General features: G+C 39.3%; 1 protein-coding gene across 1 annotated transcript in view; it reads right to left on the minus strand.

Annotated features, from left to right (window-relative positions):
* The window catches only part of Nse4 (SMC5-SMC6 complex kleisin component Non-SMC element 1), a 54,874-nt gene extending 53,451 nt beyond the window's left edge, over positions 1-1,423 (minus strand). The window contains exon 1 of the mRNA XM_083142484.1: positions 1,153-1,423. Coding sequence (XP_082998610.1) covers positions 1,153-1,237 — 85 coding nt within the window. The 5' untranslated portion in view covers positions 1,238-1,423. The remainder of the gene's footprint in view (positions 1-1,152) is intronic.
* Positions 1,424-24,399: the final 22,976 nt, after the last annotated feature.

Genomic DNA, 24,399 nt, shown 5'->3' on the forward strand with positions numbered 1-24,399 from the left:
ATAAGTGACACCCATTCGGGAAAAATGGCTTGTTCCGAACTCGACAGGTGGTTCTAGTGAAAACATGGCGAGGCTGAAACACTGGCTACGGGGGTTGCATCGTCTTAACACATGGAACATTGCACTCTCATGCAAAAAGCAAATGGCGTGAGCAGAAACAGCGTGTCGGACAGAGATTTTCGCAGAAAACAACACGCATTCACATTAAAATGGATCAAATCTACATTCAGGAACTTCCAAAACGCTCAAGAAAATGATTTCCGTAAGTACTTTCTCCTGTAAATTTGAAGGAATCCGTTTTACCCATACGATAATGTTACCCTTTTTTTTACCCCATGAACCATTCACGTATAGCCCCACGAACCATTCATAAATCGCCCCACGAACCATGCACGGCAAGGTTAGGTTAGGTAGGGTCACATAGGTTACAATAGTTAAATTTGTTTTAAAAATTAGAAAAATACTTTTTGGGTTCGAAAACCCCACGAACCATTCATAAATAGCCCCACAAACAATTCATAAATAGCCCCATGAACCATTCACGGATAGCCCCACGAACCATTCATGGATAGCCCCATGAACCATTCACGGATAGCCCCACGAATCATTCACGGATAGCCCCACGAACAATTCCAATTCCTTCAAAATTCCATGGTGAATTACAAATTGTACAGGATCTTAAACGCCGTGCAATTTCACCATGCATCCTGTGCACGTAATGTTGTCGCAAGTTCGTAATGACAAATGATGAACAGTAACGCACGTTTATTTACGTTCTACAACTGTTACACAGTTACAAAACCGCGTATTTGGAAACACTGACCGGTTGTGACGTCATGAAACGCTCACAAATATTTGGTTCACGTAGTAGACGGACAGCAAGGGAACAGCTTTCGTGCATCGGAGTGAAATTAATGTCGATATGTCTAAAATTGAGATTATTTGCGTGGAAAAACCGAAATACCACCTTCAAGGATCCTTAGGAATGCAGAATACGTAAGTATCAATGTGAAAAATAAGAAAATAAGGGAATTAGAGACGTTTGGTGGTTACTGAAATTTTACCGAAGTATATTGTGGTGTACAGATCGAAAGTCTACGACAACGAACCCTGCAGGCCGACAGTGTAATGACAGCTAGACCGTGAACTTACTTATATCTTGAACTTCATCGATGAGGTCTCGGTACTCCTGTTTTCTGCGTTCGGTTTCTTCTCTTGTCTCCTGCTTTTGCTCCATTGTACTTGACAAACTAATTTCCAAATATTACTGAATTGAAAAGACAAAGCAAACTTCCTTTGGTTTGTATCGGGTATGGATATGGAATTCCAAAATAACACAAACCTGTGTTGTTGTCAGTATTGCCAGAGTCTTACGCACGAAAAACACGAACGATGCTATAAAATCACAATCCACCCGTCCGAGGGCGAAATAGGAGGTGCTGTTGAAGTTGACGACGGTGAGTTTCAAATATTAAAATTAGGGGAAAAGTACTAATAATGGGGCTGTTCATTGCCAAACTTTTGCGGTGGCGGCGCCACCCCCGTTGCGTCCCTAAATAATTTCATTCGTCATTTGGTTGCCCCTATGTACATTGTGGTTGCCCTAAATACAGCGCTGTACCCTAAGCTTTACATTGGAGCTCGATGGGATGGCTATTCAAGCGTTATTTTCAATGAAGGTGAGAATTTCTCGTGTAAATCGATAATAAAAAAATGGGTTAGCAAAGCTCTAAGATAATGTAGCGAGTCATAAGTTTCCGAAAATTACAGGGCCTCCCCCATGGCGCAGTGGTAGCGTCATTGCCTTGTAATCAAGGGGTCCCGGGTTCGATACCCGGTGGAGGCACAAGTGGTTCGGATTCCACTTTAAACTGTAGGTCCAGTCCCGATTAGCCTTACTGCGCATAAAGTGGACTTAAAACACCAAATCAAACCAAACCGAAAATTGCATTCTCCTGAACCTAAGAATTAATATATTAAAGCGCAACGGAATGGTTGCGAAAACGAACTAACTATAGTACGTTATGCAGAAAGAACACTAAACCTGACGTCATTTGGGTCGTCTCTAGCTGCCATGGGTCGATAATACAAAAATTTAGATTTTTACACTATGCTTTGCTTTTTTTATGGTTGCGAGCACGTGTAATTCAACAGCGGGTAGGAATCGAAGAAACTCCCAACATTATAAAGAAAAAATGTATAAAGTGCGTAAATGCATGATATATATTATTATACACTATGACTGACATTATACCCTATCCGATAATTTAATATTAACGTATGTTTTCATTGCATTAAGTAGGTATTCTCCCCTCGTATTTTCGTCCTTCTTTTTCTTGGTAACGACAATTTTAGAATTATAATACCTGTAAAGAAGATAGCCCTAGAGATTGCCACACATGAAAAAGAAGAAAAAATATTTTATGTAATAACTATTCTTGACGATAAATGTGTGTATGTAAAACAAACGAACATATTTACTAGCAACGCGGAAAAGTATTATATCACGTGAAAAAAGGTCGGTTATTAGAAACAACTATAAAAATAAAAGTACAGCCGCGCGGAATTATTATGCATTATTCTTGACCGGATTCTCAACAATAGATCACTTAATTGTGAAAATTGCAAGTGACGTAAAAAAGTGCTGTGCAAATTTTAAGCCTTCTTTGAGTTCCGATATCTTTTCTGTTGTTCAGGATCGTATTTTCAAAAGTCTTATTCTTACAGCACTGATTATTCAACTATCATGTTCAGACATCATTTCTGAGGTTAAGATGATATTAAACTTGCAATTTAATGTATAGCAGCACGTTCGGCATCAACTTCCCCATGTATTTAAATGGGAGAACAATTGCCGATCAATAGCGTGGGGACGTAACAGGGGCTTTGCCACCTACAATAATTTGCTTGCCCATACTATACCGCGTTTGGTAGAACCTGTCCCGCTTCCCGCGCTAGGGAGCGCTCAACAGTTTCGGTGCCAATGAGAAACGAGGAAAAAATCGTCTGCTGGGCAGCCAGGAGCGAATGAAAGCCAGAAGAGAGGCGCTTACGTAGACGCTGTTGCGACGTTGCGTATTTTAATTGGCTGCCTGGCTTTGACTTTCCCCAGCATCGAGAAAAGACAGGGAGCAACTAGCGCGGGAACCGGGACAGGTTGTAACAAACGCGGTATAATAGGCAGTGGCGACTCGTGGCATTTTTTAGGTGTAGCAAGTTATAGTAAACGTAAAGGTTTATGTTCAAATGAGAAACCGAAACGCGCCAATACCGTTCTCAAAATATACTATGCACGTGCACAGTAATTCACAATTGTCTAGCTGTTCTTACCAACAAAAGTTCCAGAGGCGCAGAAAAGGAAGAAAAACCGTGACGTGCACTGAGCAGTAGCTAGTCTAGCAGAGATAGATCAATCAATCTCGCATTTCTAATTATTTTCAAATCACAATATTTATTGTATTGTTGAAGCCACAGTTCACATGCAACACTTTCTTTTTCACGCGCTTCTCGTCCCTCGGTGCGTTCAGCGGGCAAAGCTGGAACCCTAGCTGTCTTTTCCTCCGCCTCACCAGTTCCAGGTAGAAACAGCCGCCCGAATGCAATGGTTGAAATATTCGCGATTAAAATTACCACCTGAGCGCTAGTGTCGCTTCCAATATGGCCGGTCTATGTAGGATAAATGTTTGTTTACATTCAGTAGTAGTACGTAATTGCAGCGTGTTGTCATTGTCGGTATGGAAGAAACGTTTAAATTACACGATGTTTTTAATATTGCGATATGAATTGCAGGAACTATAACAGTAGATGATGCTACCCTTAGGAGCTATTAATCATCCTTTTAATTGACATTAATGGGTTTTTATTCTTTATCGAGGGGTGACGCTATTGTTAATTAATCAAGCGCCACGTGTCGGGGGTGGAGGAGGAGTCATCGATGACTCATGCGCACGTGTGAGTTTGGAATTAATGATTTTCCATTAGTGCACAAAATATACTATTATGTATCCCGTTTTTTTACCCTAACCTAACCCTACTGTTGTACTTTATATACGCGTTACTGCCGGATATGAGTCATGGGTGCCTTATGTACACGTGGGAGTTTGGAATTATTGGTTTTCCATTAATGTACAAAAGATACTATTATGTATTCCGTTTTTTACCCTAACCTAACCCTATTGTTGTACACAGGAAATCGAAGAAAACGCCCTCCCTTACGGTTATGCAACCCGGAATTTTATATCATGTAGTTTCGCCAGGAAGAGCAGCTCGCGAGAAGCGTAGTGTTTCCAACTCTTGAATCTAGCCACAGATTCACGCGACCGGGTGGAGATCTTGCATCTTGCTTTCCTCTTGATTTGATTTCAACGGACAAGTTTATTTTGAGAATGTCTATGGTAATAACAACAAGTGTTATTAACTTTTATGCTTGAGTTTTTTATTATTTTTTTTACCACTTCCGAACGAATATGTGAAAGGAGGTATCACGGATTTCGTTATAGCTCGGATACTTGACACCTCCCATGAGAGAGTCCTGCAGACGAAAAGATAGCATTATGACTAATTCTGTTATCTATTTCAGAAAAAAAAAGCCCCTTCCGATAGCCTAAAGTCGCCTTGTTATCAAGCGGTCCTAGATACAATTCCCACTGGTGGCCCACATTCTAGATCATAAGTTCCGTTTCCATTAATGTATCTGTGCATAAATTGAAATCAAGAATTTTCTTAAAAATTTACGTGTGCTCGGAACACGTAAAATGACGTGGAAGTTGTGATTGGTTTTTACATCACTCGCGCTAATGCAAACCCCCGAACTCCTTTTCTGCAGTTATTCTTTTCGAGATTTTTTTCTCGTTGGTCCTGCCACCATAGGTAAGTCCAAAGAGAGGATTCTGACCTCCATAACCAACCCCACCCCGTTCAGTGTGCTTATGCCTGTCACGCTTGTCTTTTCCCACTGTATCCTATTTGCACCCATTACACCCATTTCTTTCATTTCGCAAAAAACACTTTCGGCATTTTTTCTTCAGAGTTATTCTTTTTGTTTTTAAATTTTTGGCGACATCTGTTTTGGAAAAAATTCCGTCGCGAATCGAACCAGCGCTCCTTTGATTATGTTTTCTTTCCACGTTTATTAAAATTTTCTTCCTTCAGCCTACTTCCGATTGTCGTATATTTCAATTCGGATTAGTTCTTTTCCCGTTTTTTTTTCATTTGCATTGTTCGTGCCGTGATAACTTTCTCTCTTAATCTTTTTATTCAAATACTTATATACTTTTTTTTTTCCTTTTCTCGATTTTCCCTTCGCACTCACTACAGATTTCGGTATCGCGCTTTTCCATATTTTCAGTAATTTAATTCTCTTGCGTATAATTCCTTTGACTATTTCTAATTTGACCTTAGTCCGAATCAAGAAAATATGTTAAGAAATGTTTCCCGTGTAAATCTTATTGCATACTTATTTTATGGTGGTGTAAAATTGATGCCAGCTTTTTCTTGTGATAAGGGTTTTGAAAGTGCAAGAGTCTCATTTATTAACCTTGGGAGGAAGGGGGGAGGGTGCCAGCATTTGACAGTACTCTTCCATCAGCAGGTGGGGTGCTGAGAAGGCTACCTGCGAGCGAGGGGGACGGGGTGGCAAGCAACACTGCCACAGCGAGTCGCTGTAAATGATTTCATCGTCTGTGCTGGGTGAAACCGGTTTTTGGTGCTCCTACACTTTTCCGATACATTTCTGCCAGCCTTTTTAGCGAAGCGAGGTCATATGTTCCAGATTCGAACTCTGGTCAGGCATGAATGTATCACTTAGTTTGTCCCGTCACAATTTTAAAAATTGATAATTCATCCGTATTAACGCGATTAACTCAAGAGGCAGAAGAGTGATGTAAAATAACCGAAATAGAAATTGATGCATTTGTGCCTGGTGCTATATAGTGTAACGACGAAGTTAACTCTTTATGAATGATGAAATAGGTAGCCCCTTGCGCTCAAATACACTTATACCTTGGCCAAAAAGAAAAAAAATCAACTTATCGCTGATCTCTTACTACATTTAAAATACAGCCAGAAGCGATGTAAAGCAATGCAATTACATTGTGAATGTTTCACATCCTATAGTCTAGCGCAATAACTATCTTCTGGCCTCCTAGATTTAAATCCGTACTTTTTATTCCAGTTGAGTGATTGAAGATTTGGTTATACGTATTGTGTTTTTGGTGCGCTAGGAAAAAGCAATCCCAAAGGTTCGCACTGAACAGAAAATTGTGTGCTTTCCCTCTCTCTCTTCCAACTCCGTCCCTATCTCTCACCCCACGTCCCACTATTTAGGTAAACTGTTGTTAGAAACACATTTTCCGAAGAATATCCACATTGACAATAATATTCCCCAATTGTTTTGATAGGGCATTTCTATTGATCCGAACGAATTATCTCCGTAAGAGGACTACGGCCTCCCCGATGGCGCAGTGGTAGAGTCGTCACCTTTTAATCAAGGGTTCCCGGGTTCGATACCCGGTGGAGGCACATAGTGGTTCGGAACCCACTATAAACTGTAGGCCCAATCCCAAATAGCCTTTCGGTGCACAAAGTGGGCTTAAAAAACAACAAATCAATTCAATTCAATTGAATCATCTTATCAATATTTTTAAATCTGCATGCACCTGCTTAATTTAATAGATTATACATTTATATTCATTGCGGGCAGAAATGTGCAAGAAAACAATGCATATTTTTAATGCACGAGTCAATAGTAATGTATATTTTACGGTATATACTCTTTTACATTGCATTGATTCAATAGTATCCTTATTTCCTAAAGAAAGCGCGAGTTTCTTTGCACACACCAGGCAGACCCTGATTGATCTAAATCTCAGATGCAGTAACTTCACGGTTGCCTTTTGCCACCACGCTTTGGCTTTAATTCGAGCCCCGGTGGTTGCTTCGTTCGAGATCCTGGAGCAGTTTTACACGTATCTATGCCTTGAGCATGTCACTTGCAACGGAACCAATAAAATGAAACTTTCTGCACCCGTATGGGCGTGAAACTCTACATGCACCAATGATAAGGTGGTTTCAAGAGGCATGTGCCACGTGCAGCATGTCCCTTCGGTCCGAATGTTCATTTACGACATCATTTCATCATGCCTTACACTTCGGAATTTACAAGAGAGAAGATAGTCCGCATTTTCTTGTGCGGCGGATCTTCTGCACTTCAGATTGCTACGACCCTTGGTGTGGACGATTCATGCGTCAGGCGTTGGATTCGGCGTTACGAGGAAGAAGGGGACCAAGGAATGAAGTCAAGACCCAACAAAGGCCGGCCGAGGAAGACAACCAGGGAAGAAGATGGAGGCAACATTGAGATGAGCGAGGGCAATCCCTTTATGGCTGCAACGAAGATTCGCGAATAGTTGAAACTGGAGTGCCATGCTTCAACAGTTCGGCACCGTCGAGCGGCAAAGAAAGAAGCAATGATGCATTTCCATCACGAAGCACGGATCAGTTTTCTTTACAATATTTACCAGCTCCTCAAGAATTTTGGCAGAACGTAATTTTGAGCGACGAGAAGGTATTTTCGTCCGACGAAAATGGTCAGGTTTATGTTTGGAGGCACAACAACACTCGCTACGGCCCCGAGAACATTTCTACCCATGCTAGGAGTGACAGGATATCCGTGGCGGTGTGGGGATGGATCAGTTCGCCTGGAGTAGATGGATTGGTGGAAGTGTCCTCGAGAATGAATTCGCAGGAATACGTAACAGTGCTGGAAAACCACATGTTTCCCAGCGCGCGAGAGATACACCTTGAAGATGAGATTCCGCACGTGACTTTCGATCAAGACAACAGCAGCGTCCATACGTCGAAAGCGACCACCACCTGGTTTAATCAGCACCCAGGAATTTCAAGAGTAGATTGGCCAGCGAAGTCTCCAAATCGAAAACATTTGGGCGTTGATGGTGAGAGAGTGGGAACCTAGACAGCTGAGAACAATGGAAGCTCTACTGGCTCACATGTTTGATATTTGGAAGAGTTTAAGGAGAAGACATCTGCTCGTGGAATCCTTGCCTCGTCGACTAGATGCAGTGCTTGAAACCAACGGGGGTGGACAGAGTATTGACACCCCACACGGTTTAACCGATGTTCTTTGCTACATCCCAGAACAAACTAATTACACACATCTCCATATGCAACTTATCTTTCCAAATCTTTCTTATTGATACTTTGGTGCTCATGGTTACTTTTTTACACCTCTGCACCACGATATTATATTCTATAATATTAATATTCATATTATTGACAGATTTGATTCACATGAAATTCAAATGCGCAGCATACATGCAGCCATTCCTAACATTTAACTATTAGTTACATTACACCTCTCACGTTGTCACAGTTCTAAATCAAGGGTGCCCAGCGGAGGGGGGGGGGGGGCATTATGGCGCAGACTGACGTTGATGAATTACGTTATCAATTAGCCATTGCTGATATACAAATAATAATTTGTAGATTGTCAGGGGAATTGTTACGGGTAATAAGTAATATCGGCCGGGGGGGGGGGGGGGCGATATCCAACTCTTACATATTAGGCCTTAGATTGATAGGGAAATTATGGTGGGCGATTAATGAAGTTAGTGGGATTTTCAGGTAGCTGGATTGATAATTATTTTGGGGGGCAGGGAATCCAAACTCTTGTGTATTAATATTACGTCTTAGATTGCTTTTTTTGGAGGGAGCAATATCAACAGGAAGTCTAAAATTGGCATGGAAATATTGTTGAGAAGATTGAGTATTAAATTTCAGGTGGAGGGGAGGGGAATGAAGTTTTGATAAAGTGTTATGTCTTAGATTGTGAAGGGATTTCTGAAGATTAAGAAATTGACAAAGGTTTGGGCGGGACTCGAACCCGGAACATTCGGTGTCTGGATTGTTAGTCCACCACTAACCGCACTTGGCCGCAGAGTCGGTTCTCTTTGGTGGCCAAGCGCGTTAAGTGATCCACTTCCGATCCCACGAAATTTCCGGGTTCGAGCCACGGCTTCAGTATTGGTATCATGGTATCAATTTAATCTAATCGTCACTCATCCTCATTAGCCGAAAGTGGCAGAAGAGCGACATATAATAACAAAAGATTTAAAAACAACTTTAACACTCTAGTAATTTCTGATCAATAGATGCGTATTAGCTTTGATTGTTGACTCTTTAGTGATAAGCTTACGATTATTATTGTTAATATGAATTGCCGTCCATTAACAGAAGGACGGACCAATCGATCATTTAATTCATGTTTTCCTTTGGTATTTGTTGTCCCTTCGGATCAGCTTTGAAACCTAAGGAAATTATTGGATGTTTGTCTGAAGTTAGTGTCAATGTTCCTTTAAATTCCCGTCGCTCTTTCAGCCGGCGCGGGAACCACATTTATGGCAGTGATCCTCTGTTGCCGCGTTTACCTACGAAAGAACTCGTGGTCAATCAACTAATTAGGCCTACCGCTTGGGCAAGAAACGATAACTTTACAAAGCCCCCTTCTCCGAAGCAGCCAGCAGGGAAACAGGATTTTGTCAAAATAACCCTTTTGCTCTGTGAATGAACACCGGTTCTAACAGCGTTTCTACTTAATTGGACATTATCCATTGTTTTTTTTTATTGACCATATATTCTATCTTTAAATTTCGAGACATTTCAAGAGATCGCCTCTTCTCTCATCTTCAGGCGAACATTTTTTGCTACGTCTCTAGTGTGATTGGAACTATGATAGTCCGTGATTTTGCTCCAAATCCGGTCCGCTAAACAACCAGTCTTAGATGTCCATTCGAAATCGACAGCTATAGAGCAAAATATGTTTGAAGTGAAGAGTCTTATTGAAAGAAACATAGCTCGACTCACCCTCAAATTTGAATTTTTTAGATAACTTGCGTGCACTTCGTATAGAAGGCACCACGAGACAGAAAATTCACACTATTTGGCATGGCAAATAGACCTTATTCCAGCTTCGCTGAAAGTCCGATGTATATAATAATTGTCAGTCATTAAGTTCAACGCCCTCTGCGCGTGTGTTGTGATGTGTTACCGTGTTCCAATTTTGTTTTAATTCCATTTCATGCTCAGAAAGGCTACACTTGAGAGTGGGATCCGAACCACTAGGCAGGTGTGTCTCCACCAGGAATCGAACCTGGGACTCCGTGATTATAGGGGGTTAACGCGTTCATGGCTTTACATTTTCGTGAATTCAAGGAAGCCAAGGTAAGAAAAATGTGAAGAAATGTCTTCTACACGGAACTAACTATGTGTATGTATGTATGTAAAACTGTGTAGCACATACATTTTCCTAATTTCATTTTATCCTCATTACGTTGAATTTTGCACCAGTGATTTTTCACTACGTTCTAGGTCACGTCACTTTGAGTCGTAAAGTATTGTCTGTAATTCAGTTTTAGTATAGTTTGTAGCCTCTCACCCAAGAATTTTTAAGGTGGGAGAAGGGAGGTGGGGCTCAACGTCTGGAAAAAATAGTGCGAGTTCAATTGAGAATACGAAAATGGAGCGGAATGATTATATTGCTACACTATCTTCAGGAAAGTAAAGCGTAAAATTGAATTCTTCCTCTGAGTGAGTCCATGATATTGTTTGTGTTTGAAGGTATTATATTAAACATGACTATCAACATAACCGAACACATATAATGAGATGATTTATTGGTGTTACCAGGCTAAAGGTGTGAAGTGCGGCCTGTTGCCTCTTTCATTACGGAATTCCACATGTAAAAATTGATCAGCTCTTATTGCGAGTAACCATTATAGGCTTAGACCAAATTCTGGTGTTTATATTTCAATTCACTTCCTCAACAAATCCTTTCTCGATTGACTAGATTTTAAGCGGAGCGTCATTCAGTTGTCTGTCAGTGTTCTTTTTGCAGAAGCAACAGCAGCTCGCTCGCACCCACAGTGACCCGCCCACTCGACGAGACGCGTTGTCTGTGCAGTGCAGAACAGTGACAGTGTTGCCTCTCTATTCGATCTTTGTATTCTCTTTTGCCTGCCACTACACACACATTTCAGACAATTCTTCCCATACAACAAATGGAAAAGCAATCACGTAACTGTTAAATTGCTCTTTTCTAGATTTTGTATTAACACTTTCCACGGTCAAGATATGTTAACTTGGTTCTGTTTCCTATTCTCACAATTTGGTTTCGTGCAGTAGGGGTTTATATTGCAGGCTAAAAAAAAACTAAAAAAAACGTAGGCAGGTATTTTAACATTTGAATTTTCATCCGTTTCATGATTGTATGAAAGAATATGGTGGGAAAATACACTACTTGAGACACTATCACTAATAATAATTGACCGCCGCTGTGCCCGAGCGTGGTAAGCCGTCGGCTTTTGATCTCGCTGACGAAATTCCAGGATTGGAGTCCCGGCCTGGGTATGATTGTTTATGAGTGTTCCTTCATGAATTTTATCATACACTAATCATCATCGTTGCGATTAGCCAAAAGTAAAGTAAAAAAAATAGAAAGATAATAATACTAATATGAATTTAGCCCCCATGGTTCCTTTATGACCAGGGTTGGCAAAATTTGTGTTTTTTTTAAAAAGAACAAAACAAACTGTTTTTTTTGTTTAAAACATGTTTTTTTTGTTTTAAACATAGTTTTAAACATGAGTTAAAAAAAACATGTTTTAAACATGTTTTAAACAAAAGAAAGTCAACCTTTTCCCAGTAAATTATAGTTAAAGTCGTTAAAGAAAAAATACTCATTTTTATGAGTGTAGCGGCGGCAAGGAGAGTTTATTTACCTTTGGTGATAAGGTTTACCATACTGCAGGGTAGGGGTGTGCGGGACACAATTTTTTGGGTCGGGACGGGAAATTCTTTAAATCCCGACATTCGGGACGGGGAAAATTCTCAATTTCCCGACAAAGTCGGGAAATTTTCGGGACGGGATATGTTCGAAATTTCCCAAAGCTCTTGAAATCTCGAATTCTACACGTAATTTCCATCTTAAGTGCTTCTTTTTGCACTTCTGGTACAAAACTAACAATTTCCGATAAGTTCCAGACATTTACAATGCAGAAAACGTCGAGAATTGACGACTTTTTAAAATGACCATTCGGTATTTCCCGATTGCTTGGGATCCCGAAAAGCCGGGAAGTCATTTCCCGAAGTCGCGATCGTCCCGGGAATTTTTGCCTCAGGCCCGTAGCCAAGAATTCTTTGTAGGAGGGGGGGGGGGGGCGAGTCAATCCTAGAGGGGGTAATTTCTTAATATATTGTGTCACATTGGCACATATAGCAGGGTACACAGAGGCACTTTCCCTCTCCCCCAAAAGAGATAAGTGGATGATATCTTGAAACTGCAACGATCAATAAAAACTTCGAGCAGCATCAAATAGCAACATTTCGATAATGATCTTTCCAGATTGTCAAAGAATCAGTGGCGTACCCAAGGGGGGACTAGTGGGAGTTATACCCCTCCCTTTTTGTCCAATATTTAAAAAAAAATAACGTCAAAGGCAGGAAAATATGGCAAAATGAGGAATGCCTACTTAAAAATGTAGACATAACCCCTTCCTTTCGAAAATCACTTCAAAGAATATAAAGTTTAACATAAATAAGCTAATAGAGACTGTATCAACTTGATATCTACAGGTCGATAATGTTAATAGATTATTAATATGTACCAACAGCTTTGGGCCTCTCTGCAAAACTGATTAAGGGAGCCCTTTATAAATCATGCTTCATAATGATTCCCTCTGGTTTCCAGGATGCAAGATTTTTACTCACAAAGGTATCTAATGTTAATCCAACAACACCATTGTATTGTGTTATGTAAGAAAAATCGAATTAATTAAATAATAATGGTTACATATTATCTACACTTTGATGAATTGTGTAAAAATTTGTAATACATTTTTTGTACTTGCTAAAACATTAAAGCATGGGTCCCTTAGTCCACCACGGACTCTATTTCCTTCAAAGGGGAGACTCTTGCATCACTACAGACAATGTTTGCCTACTGATTACGTTAACCATTTTGCAAAATATTGTGTGAATTGTATTATATTATAGTTGAAATACATGTTTTGACACCTGACAAACAAATAGGAATCCCTTGACTGATCAATGACTTCTTGGATTACAGTGTCATCTTTAATATTTCATTTTAAATTTCCCTAGAAAGAAATTGTTTTAATAGGCCGCAAATAACTTTACGGGGTGCCATGGCATTCTCTTTAACATTTTTTTTTACTATAGATCATTTGGCTCCCAGGGCCGACTCACCCCGCCCCATAGCTATGGCTCTGAACTTGGACTATAAGAATAGCAGATATTGCGAGCGAAGCGAGCAAGGACATTGTTATTTGTATAAAATTTGAAATGGAGGGGGGCTATTGCCCCTTGCAAGTCCCCATGGCCGTCTGTAAGAAAAATGCAAGGAACACGTAAAAACTAATTCCATCATGAGTATCCAATTGTCCTGCTATTCCTAGATTCTCCTAGTCTTGCTTTTTTTACTTCAATGTTGGCTTCCCATAGAATGGACTACCGTCCAAGGTGGAGGGGGGGGGGCAATGTCTCATGCCCCCCTGTGGTTTCGGCACTGTTTGTGAGTGTCTCTTCATCAGTTTCACGTCATCAGTCATTGTTGCCATTAGCTACTAGAAGTGGCAGAAATGCAACGATACGTAACAAAACTGAAATATCAACTCCCTCTCTCTATCACATGAAGCAAAAATTTAAGCAGTTCCAAGTTCATAGCAACACATCCCAAGAAAAATATCCGACACCTTTACGCACTTTTAATACAAGACTACTCAAAATTTCACAACTCTTCTAGATACTGAAAATTTCGAAATCATTTTCCGAAGTCTGAATCTGGAAGGGAATTCCCCCTCCCTCCAATCATGATACGACATTATACGGAATCCCACACACCCTAATAAATCACAAAATCAATAAGTGTCTTTGTTATGTTGCTAGAGTAACACATGATATAATTGTAAAGATTATTGAGAATTTCAGGTAGGAATGTGTTCTGTATTTTTCACAGGTGTGCCAAAGCAGGCTCTCAGGGAGGGGCAGTTGCCCCCTGCCCCCCTCTAGCTACGGGCCTGTTTTGCCCCCGATCCCGGTCCCGACTTTTCGAGATCCCGCACACCTCTACTGCAGGGACTACTGGGGTTAATAGCCCCCTTTTTCCGTCACTGTTGAAGTAGGTTAGGATTCATATTCATCTAAATTTCAAGAAACTAAATATTATTGAATTACTATCCTCGTCCTGGAAAAATCATGGTGAAATATTTCTTGCTGCCTGAACAGTTTATATAGCAGAAAACAACCTGCAGTGTCATAATAAATTCTCAAGATCAATTTATGTTTCTAAGTACAAAATTATGTTACCAAAAGTAACCATCTGCGCTTTATTCAGTTATACAAACCAATGAATCGTATCGCAAGAGAAATAAAAATCACGTCATGATCAAAATCACGAATTGTAGGAAACAAAGAACTGAGAAGTTTCGATTTCTACAGTAAAGCACGGGTCTCTCTTGTCGCACAACAGTTTTGCTACCTTGTGCATACAACGTAGGCATGTGCCCTAAAATTAAAAAGCTTTCTCCCGTGACGTCAGAACAAAAGGTTGGTCAAGTGTTGTGCGATAAGTGAGACCCATAAAGCACGGATTAATTGACACAGGTTCAATGAAAAAAACAGGGCTGCCAAACAAAAAATATATCATAGATTATAAAATATCAAGTACCAAAATGTGTTTTAAACACTTCTAAAAAAAACATGTTTAAAACACATTGTTATAAACGTTTAAAACATTTGTAAAAAAAACAAAGCCGTGTGTTTTAAACGTTTAAAACAAAGTGTTTTAAACACTTTTGTTTTAAACATGCCAACCCTGTTTATGACTGTCCTTTTATGAATTTAATCGAGTCATCATTCATCCTCATTGTTGCGATTAGCCAATAAATGGTAGACAAGCTGCGAAACATAAAATGAAAAATAATTACAGAATTTTCTCCGCTCCAGAAAACATGCAATACAGGAAAAGAGTGTCCTGTAATGAGAGTTTGTAAACCAAATGTAACTAACGAATGAAGAAGTTTACGTGAAGGTTTCGTCTTCTACGAAGCAATACAGGCTTGGATGGCGCAGTGGTAGCGTCGTCGCCTTGTAATCAACGGGTCCCGGTGGAGGCACGAAGTAGTTTGAATCCCACTTTAAACTGTAGGTCCAGTCCCAATTAGTCATACTGAGCAATGTGGACTTAAAACACCAAATCAACAACCAACCAACCAATACAGGGTTGGAAACACTACGGTTATAGGTTTGGAAACACTGCTCCTCTCGGGAACTACACTACCAGGCGAAATTATAGTGCAGAAGGCGACGATGCTGGATCATATTAGGTATAATTAAGGATCTGGATTTATCCGAATTCAACCGGTCCCGATGCGATCGGAGGTAGAAAATATTATAACACAATATATGGCGTTAGCCTATGTTCGCTTTAAATTCGAAGAAATTGAACGATGTAGCCTATATGAAAACGAAGTATACGGGCAGAATCCATGTTATTAATAATAATTGCTCTTAAAAAAAGGGAAGAATACCTCGAGTTCAACACCCCTCTACAAGGTTGCGATCGAAATTTGCACCAGAAAAGAAGAATATTTCACCGCAAATCCAAAACCGCGAGCGATCATTGACGGCCGAAATGGGAGAAAAGAGTCCATTGTTATGTTCCCCATCGGTCTTCTTCCGGAGCTGAATGGGATAAGGTCGCGTATCGCCAATATTTTAACACGCTTGTATTGATTTTCTTTGAGGTTCCAATTTTATTTTGTGGAAGTAATTTACGCGGTTTTTTCCTCCTTTCGTAACATTGCAAAGACTATTTGATCTAAAGCGTAACGAATTTGGCTGAACTAGGAACAATCAGTTCCAGTATCTACAGGTTAAAGTGGATGCGATCCACTATTTGCCCTTATTTCTAGGTTTCGAACCACGGACCTTTTGATCATTGCCTTATAAACAGCAGGATTAAGGTAAAATTGACCAGATTTTTTACTGTTAGGGCCAATATTTCACATTTTTAGCGTATTTTTACTCAGAAAATGCTATTTGAACGATTCAAGCAATAGTTTGCATGGCAATTTAGACACACAAACTGTGTTTCTTCAACTTTAGCTGAAGTTTAGGTTTATTTTTTATTCTAATATCACAATTTCATCTATTCAAGCAACATTTTTTATTAAATTTTGGACTCACAAATACATTTTTTCAACTTTTAACTTGTTATTTTAAAAGTTTATTTCCATTTTTAACTCAAATAACACAATTTAAACTATTCTGGCAGGAGTGTTTATTACATTTTGCACTTACAGATTTTTTCAACTTTTAACTTATTATTTACAAATTTAGGCTTATCTTTTACTCTAATATCACAATTTCATCTATTCAGGCTACATTTTTTATTAAGTTTTGGACTCACAAAGACATTATTTCAACTTTTAACTTGTTATTTTAAAAGTTTATTTCCATTTTTTACTCAAATAACACAATTTAAGCTATTCTGGCAGGAGTGTTTATTACATTTTGCACTTACAAAGACATTTTTTCAACTTTTAACTTATTATTTACAAATTTAGGCTTATCTTTTACTCTAATATCACAATTTCATCTATTCAGGCTACATTTTTTATTGCAGTTTAGACTCGCAAAGAAAATTTTTTCAACTTCTTTTATTAATTTTTCTATTTATTGCCTTTTGTATCTTATATTTATTAATTTTTTACTTTGAGTTTTGTTTTTTATTTTAAAAAAATTCTCTAATCACTAAGGAAGAAGTACTTTTAAGTGAAACTTTAGCCACAAACTTTATTATTACTATTATTTTTTTTTTTTTATGTAGTTGTTGAATGTTGTTGTTGTTAGGGTTTATTGACTTACACTAAGCTATTTTTTGTTTGCTTCGTACGAAAGTTTGTTTATTTTAGAGTTTCATTGGTATTTTTTACTGTTAGGGTAGGTCAAGTTTCCTAAATATATGAGTAGGGTTCCATATATTCTCGTTCTTGCATGTTTTTGATATGATGTGATCAGCATGACTCTCCAGTGCCTTTACTGCATGTTTCCATTTTATTGAGGCTTAGTAATTCCTAGAGCCACTTTATGCATGAGAGAAAGCTTGAAAATTTCGATCTCAGATAACCCACGACCATATGGCAGAGTCAGAGTATTTTCGAGTATATTTTAGATTTATTATGTGCCACAGGAATATCACTGCTTGCTTAATTTTGAAGTATGTTATGCTATTATTGTATTTTTAGCCATTGCTTACTAGATAAACTGTACGAATTGTTTAATATTTCTACTTTTTTGCACTTATATGAGGCCAAACGTTTACTGTAACTAAAATTATTGTGTGTCTATGAGGACTGAAATCCTTTTACCAAGAGGTGTATAACTGAACACTTTTCCTGTCCTTGACGTTCTTTCTTTAGGAATACTGGGCCCTAAAGGGGGGGGGGGAGGGATTATGACCCACACCAACCCCCATTGGGCACACCACTCATTGCTGCCCCAAGTGTCGACGTCACTGCACGCAACTGAAGACAAACATAATTGCTGTGAAAAGAAAAATTCCGCCACAACAAAGTTGAATTTCTCCAAACGGACAACTGTGTGTTCATTTTTGCCAAGCCACCAGTCAAAGGTCGCCGACAAAGAACAGCGATGCATTTGTGAATCCAGCTTTCCTTTATTTCCTGTCGTATATTATTGCTCAACAGAGGACAGGAGCCATAAAATGGTTATTTGTCTACTCTTGAAGTGGAGGGACAACAAATGTGAGGGTGCACAGTGGGATTCATGAGTATTACCATGCAAACTGTCCATCACCATGTCCATGCACTTTATATGACCCAATATACGGGATTCAAGAATTAAAAGAAATCTCAAAACAAGCTGTTGCTTTCTGCACCAGCATACATAAAAATAAATCGCTTAAAAACACATAGGATGTAAAAGAAAAATTAATGAAAATAGTCATGGAGAATTTGCACGGTAATACTCATGAATCCCACTGTACCGCTCAGCGCTCTTGGAATTTACGATTGAAGGTCCACTGGTTTGTTTTTTTTCCAGTCCCCGTGTTTACAACCGCAGCAGGGTTTCTGATGGCAACTTGAAACTGTCTTCCGAGTGTCTGATACCCCATTAGTGCAAAGAATGAATGAAAGGGTCGTTGACATGTGTACTGTTTGCCGCCCCCTTCGGAGCGAGGAAAACTAGCGGTCGATGGACTTTGGTGCAAAGCACGTGAACGCTCGTTTAGAAGGAAAGTAATGCGTATGGGTTCGGATTTTTATTGTAGGCACTAAAACCTCCTAAAACAGGTAACCAAATGGACAACACAATAATAAAAAGTTGCACTTTTCTATTCTTTGGGCTGATCATGATGACGAATTGTGGTTAGATGAAATTAGAAGAAAGTTCCTTTAGATTAAAAAACAACAACAACATAAATTTAAGTTTTTACCTATTATACTGTGAAGAGAGGTCACACGTAGCATAGTGGTTAGAACTCTAGCTTTGATGCAAGCAGTCCCAGTCCCGGTGAGAACTCCCAAAATTTCTGTTTTGACCCAAGGTCGTGAGACAATTGTGGAGTTACTTGAAAAAAGACGCTTATTGTAGTTCGAATTCAGAAAACCAAACGTGCCGCGGTAAACAATGGGAAGGCGGACTGTTGACTGTGTATTCTTGTCTGCCTAGCTGTTGCTCTTCCATCACTTTACCTAACATCTGCCATGACGAAGTACGTTGATTAAATTAAACGGGTAAAGAGTGGTTATAAAGAAATACTCATGCACAGGCCAGGGCTCGAGCCCGGATCCTTCGGCAACGAGATCGTGAGATGGAGGAATGAGGGAAATCAAGCAATACAAAATCATTCAAAAAACATGAATCATATGCAAAGATAGCATTCCAAAAATCCAATTGAAAAACAGTAGTGCGGAAAAAATGCAGTTTGCTTTACCTATACCCATGTATCCGAATGGTTAGTGCATTCCTCTCGTCGTTATTGTCGGCCAACCTCTGTGTGCAAGTGGCCCCGGATCGGTATCCGGTGGAGGCACATAGTGGTTTGGATCTCACTTTAAACTGTAGGTCCAGTCGTGATTAGCCTTGCTGTGGATAATGTGAACTTGAAACACCAAATCAACGAACAGTAGGGAAATGGTTATCACAGCGCCCTACGACATCAGGGGTTCTGGGTTCGAACCCCAACCTGGGCATGGGTGTTCTTAGTGTTTGATTCTTCATTAATGTCATCGTATCATCATGATGATTAACCAAATGTGACAAAAAAGCGATGCTAAATAACAAAAATCAAATCATTGATTGTTTGGTTTATTTTACTTGCTTTTCCACCACTTTTGGCTAATCGCGAAGATGAAACGATAAAATTGATGAAGGGACACACATAAAGAACACCCATGGCCAGGCCGGGATTCGAACCCGGGATCTCTGGCTTAGTAGTCAAATCGTTTTTGATTTTCGAAAGGAAGTGGGAGTTACATGTACTTTTTCTTAGTAGAAATTCCCCATTTTGCAATCTTTCCCTGTCTTTGGCGTTTTTTAGGAACACTGGCCGCTAAAAACGGTGGGGGGGGGGGATTATGAGACCCACACCAACCCAATTTGGGCACGCCACTAATTGCTACTCCAAGTGTCGACGTCACCACACGTCACTGGGGTGATATGATCAGCACAACGCCCCTGGCCACCTTTACCTCCCAGAGTTTCCTACAAGTACCCATTTTATACGATGATGGGTGGGCATCGGAGCTGCTTGAACAGGTGGTGGAAAAAATCCCGAACACTCACAAGGAAGAAAAGCGAGGCTAATTAACGAAAATACAAACAGAAAAGGGAGGTAAAATAATGAAAATATGAATAGTAACAGGAAACTTATCTTCCAAAGTGGATTACATTTTATGTAAGTCTTGAAACTTTCCTGGCGACGAATAATGAACATATTCCCTCATGCTATCAATCAGATGCATTCTGGAAAGGTTTCCGAACTTCTGAGAGCTAACATTTTCCACCCTGAAGATGAGAGTGACATCAATTCCAGAACTCACCTGGTCAAAGGCCCTAGAGAATCTGTTCATTGATTGTAAAGTGAAATGCATGACAAGGATTAGTTTAAATTGTGCTAAGGGTGTATATATTCACGCATTTGAAAGGTTGTCAGTCTTTAGCTCTTCCAAAATGTTCTAAACTGAAAAATATCATAAAATTGAAGGTTTCAGCTTCCACTGCTTTTGATCCTTAATGGACACAAGTTGCCTGTATTGATTGCATCAACATCTGTTCCAGTGTGCAAGCTGAGGCATTAGAAGTTGCTACGTTCCCGAGATTATTTTCAATGGAACTACTTACATTTATTCCTCAACGGCGAGCCTGAGACTTATCAGCCTACTATGAAGCCCTCAGGTTGTGGGAAATGAGACAAGGATATGCTTTCGTAAACCTTACCAACTTGTACTCGCAATTAAACTCCTTATAAGAAACAAAAGTGTATTAAGTTCATAATTGTTCTTCACAACACAAATTACCACATTCACATTTTCAAAATCACTTCCATTATTCCAGAAACATCCATAATATCTCTCACCTAACCATCTTACCATCAAATGTTTTAAGGTTAGTCCATAACCATAAAAGACTACCCAATTGAACAAAACAAATTACGTCATATTAGACAATTAACATTTTAAACATATTAAACACCTAAAATGATACAATAAGTGGGTGCGTATCATGGCATCCTCCCACAAACAAAAAGAAAATTAACAAAATGAAAATGGAGTAAATTTTCTTTTTCAAAACTATAGGGCCATCCACTCAACTCAACAACTGCTTCTCAGTTTCTTGGAGTGTAGCACGCGGCAGACGTGTTCCAAGTGGTAACATCTAATTGTTTAACACTAGTTTCTCCACTATCGAAATCTTCCGTCTGTGTAGCACTTTCTTTCCTCCTCCAATTGTAGTTACCTCTATACCGGTTATAGTGATGTGAGCAGAAATTATTATTACCTAATGAACTTCTTCGGAATGGCATTCTTCTTTCTTCTCCAGAAGATCGCTGTGATACCTCGCAGTTCCTTCTTCTGTAGAACCCGCTTCTATTTTCTTCTCCTGAAGGATTGTTACCTTGTCGTGCGCTACCACTAAAGTTCTCATTATCAGATCTTCCGTTACCAGCAGACACTTTCGCTGACTTGGGTTGATTTCTGGAGAACGTCAATTGCCTAACTCTAGCTTGGTTGGTTCTTCTGTCCTTGAATCTCGGGTTTTCTGTCCTCCATCCCTCAAGTTGCTCCGAGGCTTCATATCTTCCCAAGAAGCTGGTAAGTTGATCCATGTTGCGTGGATCGCGAGTAAGTACCAACTGACGCACTCGCAGCGGAAGTTGACTAATAACCAAGTTCAGCACTTCGCTTTGGTCAACGCTATCCACAAGATTACAATACGAGCCATGTGTGTCCCAGCAATATTCTTCAAGTGAGGGGCCACAGCTCCTCGAATACCGTTTGTTTCTCAGCGTCTGCATTTCCCTTTGCTTGGCATCAGCAGAGGCATATTGTTTTCTAAAGGCAGCACAAAAATGTTCAAAAGTCTTCCACTTCTTCTCATTTGCAACAAACCACGCCTTAGCCTTTCCTACCATAAGAGAGGGCAATAACTTCAATCTAAAAATCATAGGGACATTCATTAGGTCCAGGTATGTTATTAGCTCTTTTAAATACCTCTCAGCAGAGACAGTATTAATCTCTCCAGTAAACTTTGAAAGAGCGTTAACATCAGACATGCGAAAAGATTTGTAGGAACTATTCTTATAGGCATTGTCACGAGATATCTCATCCTGTCCCCATCTCTCAGACTTTCCATTATTATGTCTCTTCCTGGGCTTTGTAATTTTCCTTGTTTCAGTTTCCTCAGAACTAGAGGAAACTGCAGAGCAAGAACTTGACGAGTAACGATTCCTTTTCCTCATCTTCCTCTTAGAATCACCTCTCGTTGTTGAACCGTTCATTCCCGGTTGAAATACAGCTTCATCATTTTGAGAAGGTTCTAGAACCCTACAGCCTGCCATTAACATCTGTAGTTGATCGACCTGCCTATCTACAGATGCGACTTTCTCCGTAACTTCTTCAAGTTTCTTTTCTTGCCTTCTCTGATTTAGCTCTAAATTATCAAGTAATTCTGAGGAACCCTGTGTTGGTTCTGGCCTTGCAATTATTTCAACACTCTCTATTCGTCCCCTCAATCTCTCAATTTCATTTTCCATTTCCTTTTCTTTAGCTTCTCTAGATGTTTTCTCCTGTGTCAAGTCTAAGTTCCACTTTTCATAATCCTCCTTTTGTTTTTCTTCCAGCTTTAGTATTAATTCAGCTACTTGCTGCCTCTCACACGCAATTTCCTTCCTCAGAGTCTCCTTAATTTCTCTACATTCCTTTCGCCCCTCTTCTATTCTAGATAATAGTTCATCCTTATCTTGGCTGAGCAGCTTCATCAATTCTCCTCTTTCTTCATTCCTTTTTCTTTCTTGATCATTTCTTATCCTTTCCTGTTCTTCTTTATCTTCTCTTCTGATTCTTTCCTGTTCCTCTTTATCTTCATTTCTTATCCTTTCCTGTTCCTCTTTATCTTCTCTTCTTATCCTTTCCTGTTCCTCTTTATCTTCTCTTCTGATTCTTTCTTGTTCATTTCTTATCCTATCCTGTTCCTCTTTATCTTCTTTTCTTCCCATTTCCATTTTCTCCATCAGGGTTTGAAACAACTGTTCCAAACAAGGACTTCCTTTGTTACCCTTCTCTTTACAAATTAGACATTTCAAATCTTCCCCCTTATACTGCGATTTTGGCAAAGGATAATCAGCACAACGTAAGTGAAAGCTTCTTTTACAATCGTTGCACTCGACCTCTTCATCATCAGCTTTCCCTTTATCGGAACAGCAACTTAAAGTATCCATTTTTAACTTACGACGATCACTTCTTAAATTACGCTTCTGCATACCCTACTCAAACACATTTATCGAGTCCCGCGTTGCGGCGCCAAAAAGTTTACACCTGCTACGTTCCCGAGATTATTTTCAATGGAACTACTTACATTTATTCCTCAACGGCGAGCCTGAGACTTATCAGCCTACTATGAAGCCCTCAGGTTGTGGGAAATGAGATAAGGATATGCTTTCGTAAACCTTACCAACTTGCACTCGCAATTAAACTCCTTATAAGAAACAAAAGTGTATTAAGTTCATAATTGTTCTTCACAACACAAATTACCACATTCACATTTTCAAAATCACTTCCATTATTCCAGAAACATCCATAATATCTCTCACCTAACCATCTTACCATCAAATGTTTTAAGGTTAGTCCATAACCATAAAAGACTACCCAATTGAACAAAACAAATTACGTCATATTAGACAATTAACATTTTAAACATATTAAACACCTAAAATGATACAATAAGTGGGTGCGTATCAAAGTGACAGAAGTGCATTCTTGTTAAAAAAACACACAAAACAAATAAATAAACAGCATGATACAATACACTTAAAAACGTCTGTCCCAAGTTTTCGACTCCAACTCAAGGCTGGTCAAGAAGTTGTGGCTGAGGTTCCAGTGACAACTATTATAAAGCAATAAAAATAAACCAATTTCACTCCAAATTTATTAGGGAATCCCCGATGGTGCAGTGGTAGCGTCGTCGCCTTGTAAGCAAGGTGTCCCGGGTTAATACCCAGTGGAGGCACATAGTGGTTCGGATCAAACTTTAAACTGTAAGTCCAGTCCCGATTAGCCTTACTGTGCATAAAGTGGACTTAAAACACCAACTCAATCAAATCCAAATTTATTACTATTATTGTTATATTATTATTATTACACCTTTGAGGATACTTTTGTATTTAACCCACCAGAGGAATGAATATCCAGTGCAATTGTTTTTCTTTATATTTTTATATTTCATACAGTTAGTGTACTGAAATGTACTTTTACACACCTGGTTCAAGAATAAAAAAATAAAATTTCGGGAGAAACTTTATGTTGTTTGACCTCTTACATAAAACTCTAATTTTTGTAATTTTGAAAACTTCGAAACTATTTATTCATTGGTTTAAATTGTAGAATATGAAAATCATTACCTGGTTTTATAGTAAATTTCTCGATCTAATGCATCTTTTGATTCGGTACTAACTGAAACTTAATTTATGTTATTAACAATAAAAGTAACAAGCTTTCTGTTTCTTTGCAACTTGAATGAGATGCTAATTTCCAACAGACCAGTTTGATCCCCTCCCAATGCCCA

The sequence above is a fragment of the Lepisma saccharinum genome, chromosome 21 (assembly GCF_977018435.1).
Source record: "Lepisma saccharinum chromosome 21, izLepSacc3.1, whole genome shotgun sequence".
NCBI lineage: Eukaryota > Metazoa > Arthropoda > Insecta > Zygentoma > Lepismatidae > Lepisma > Lepisma saccharinum.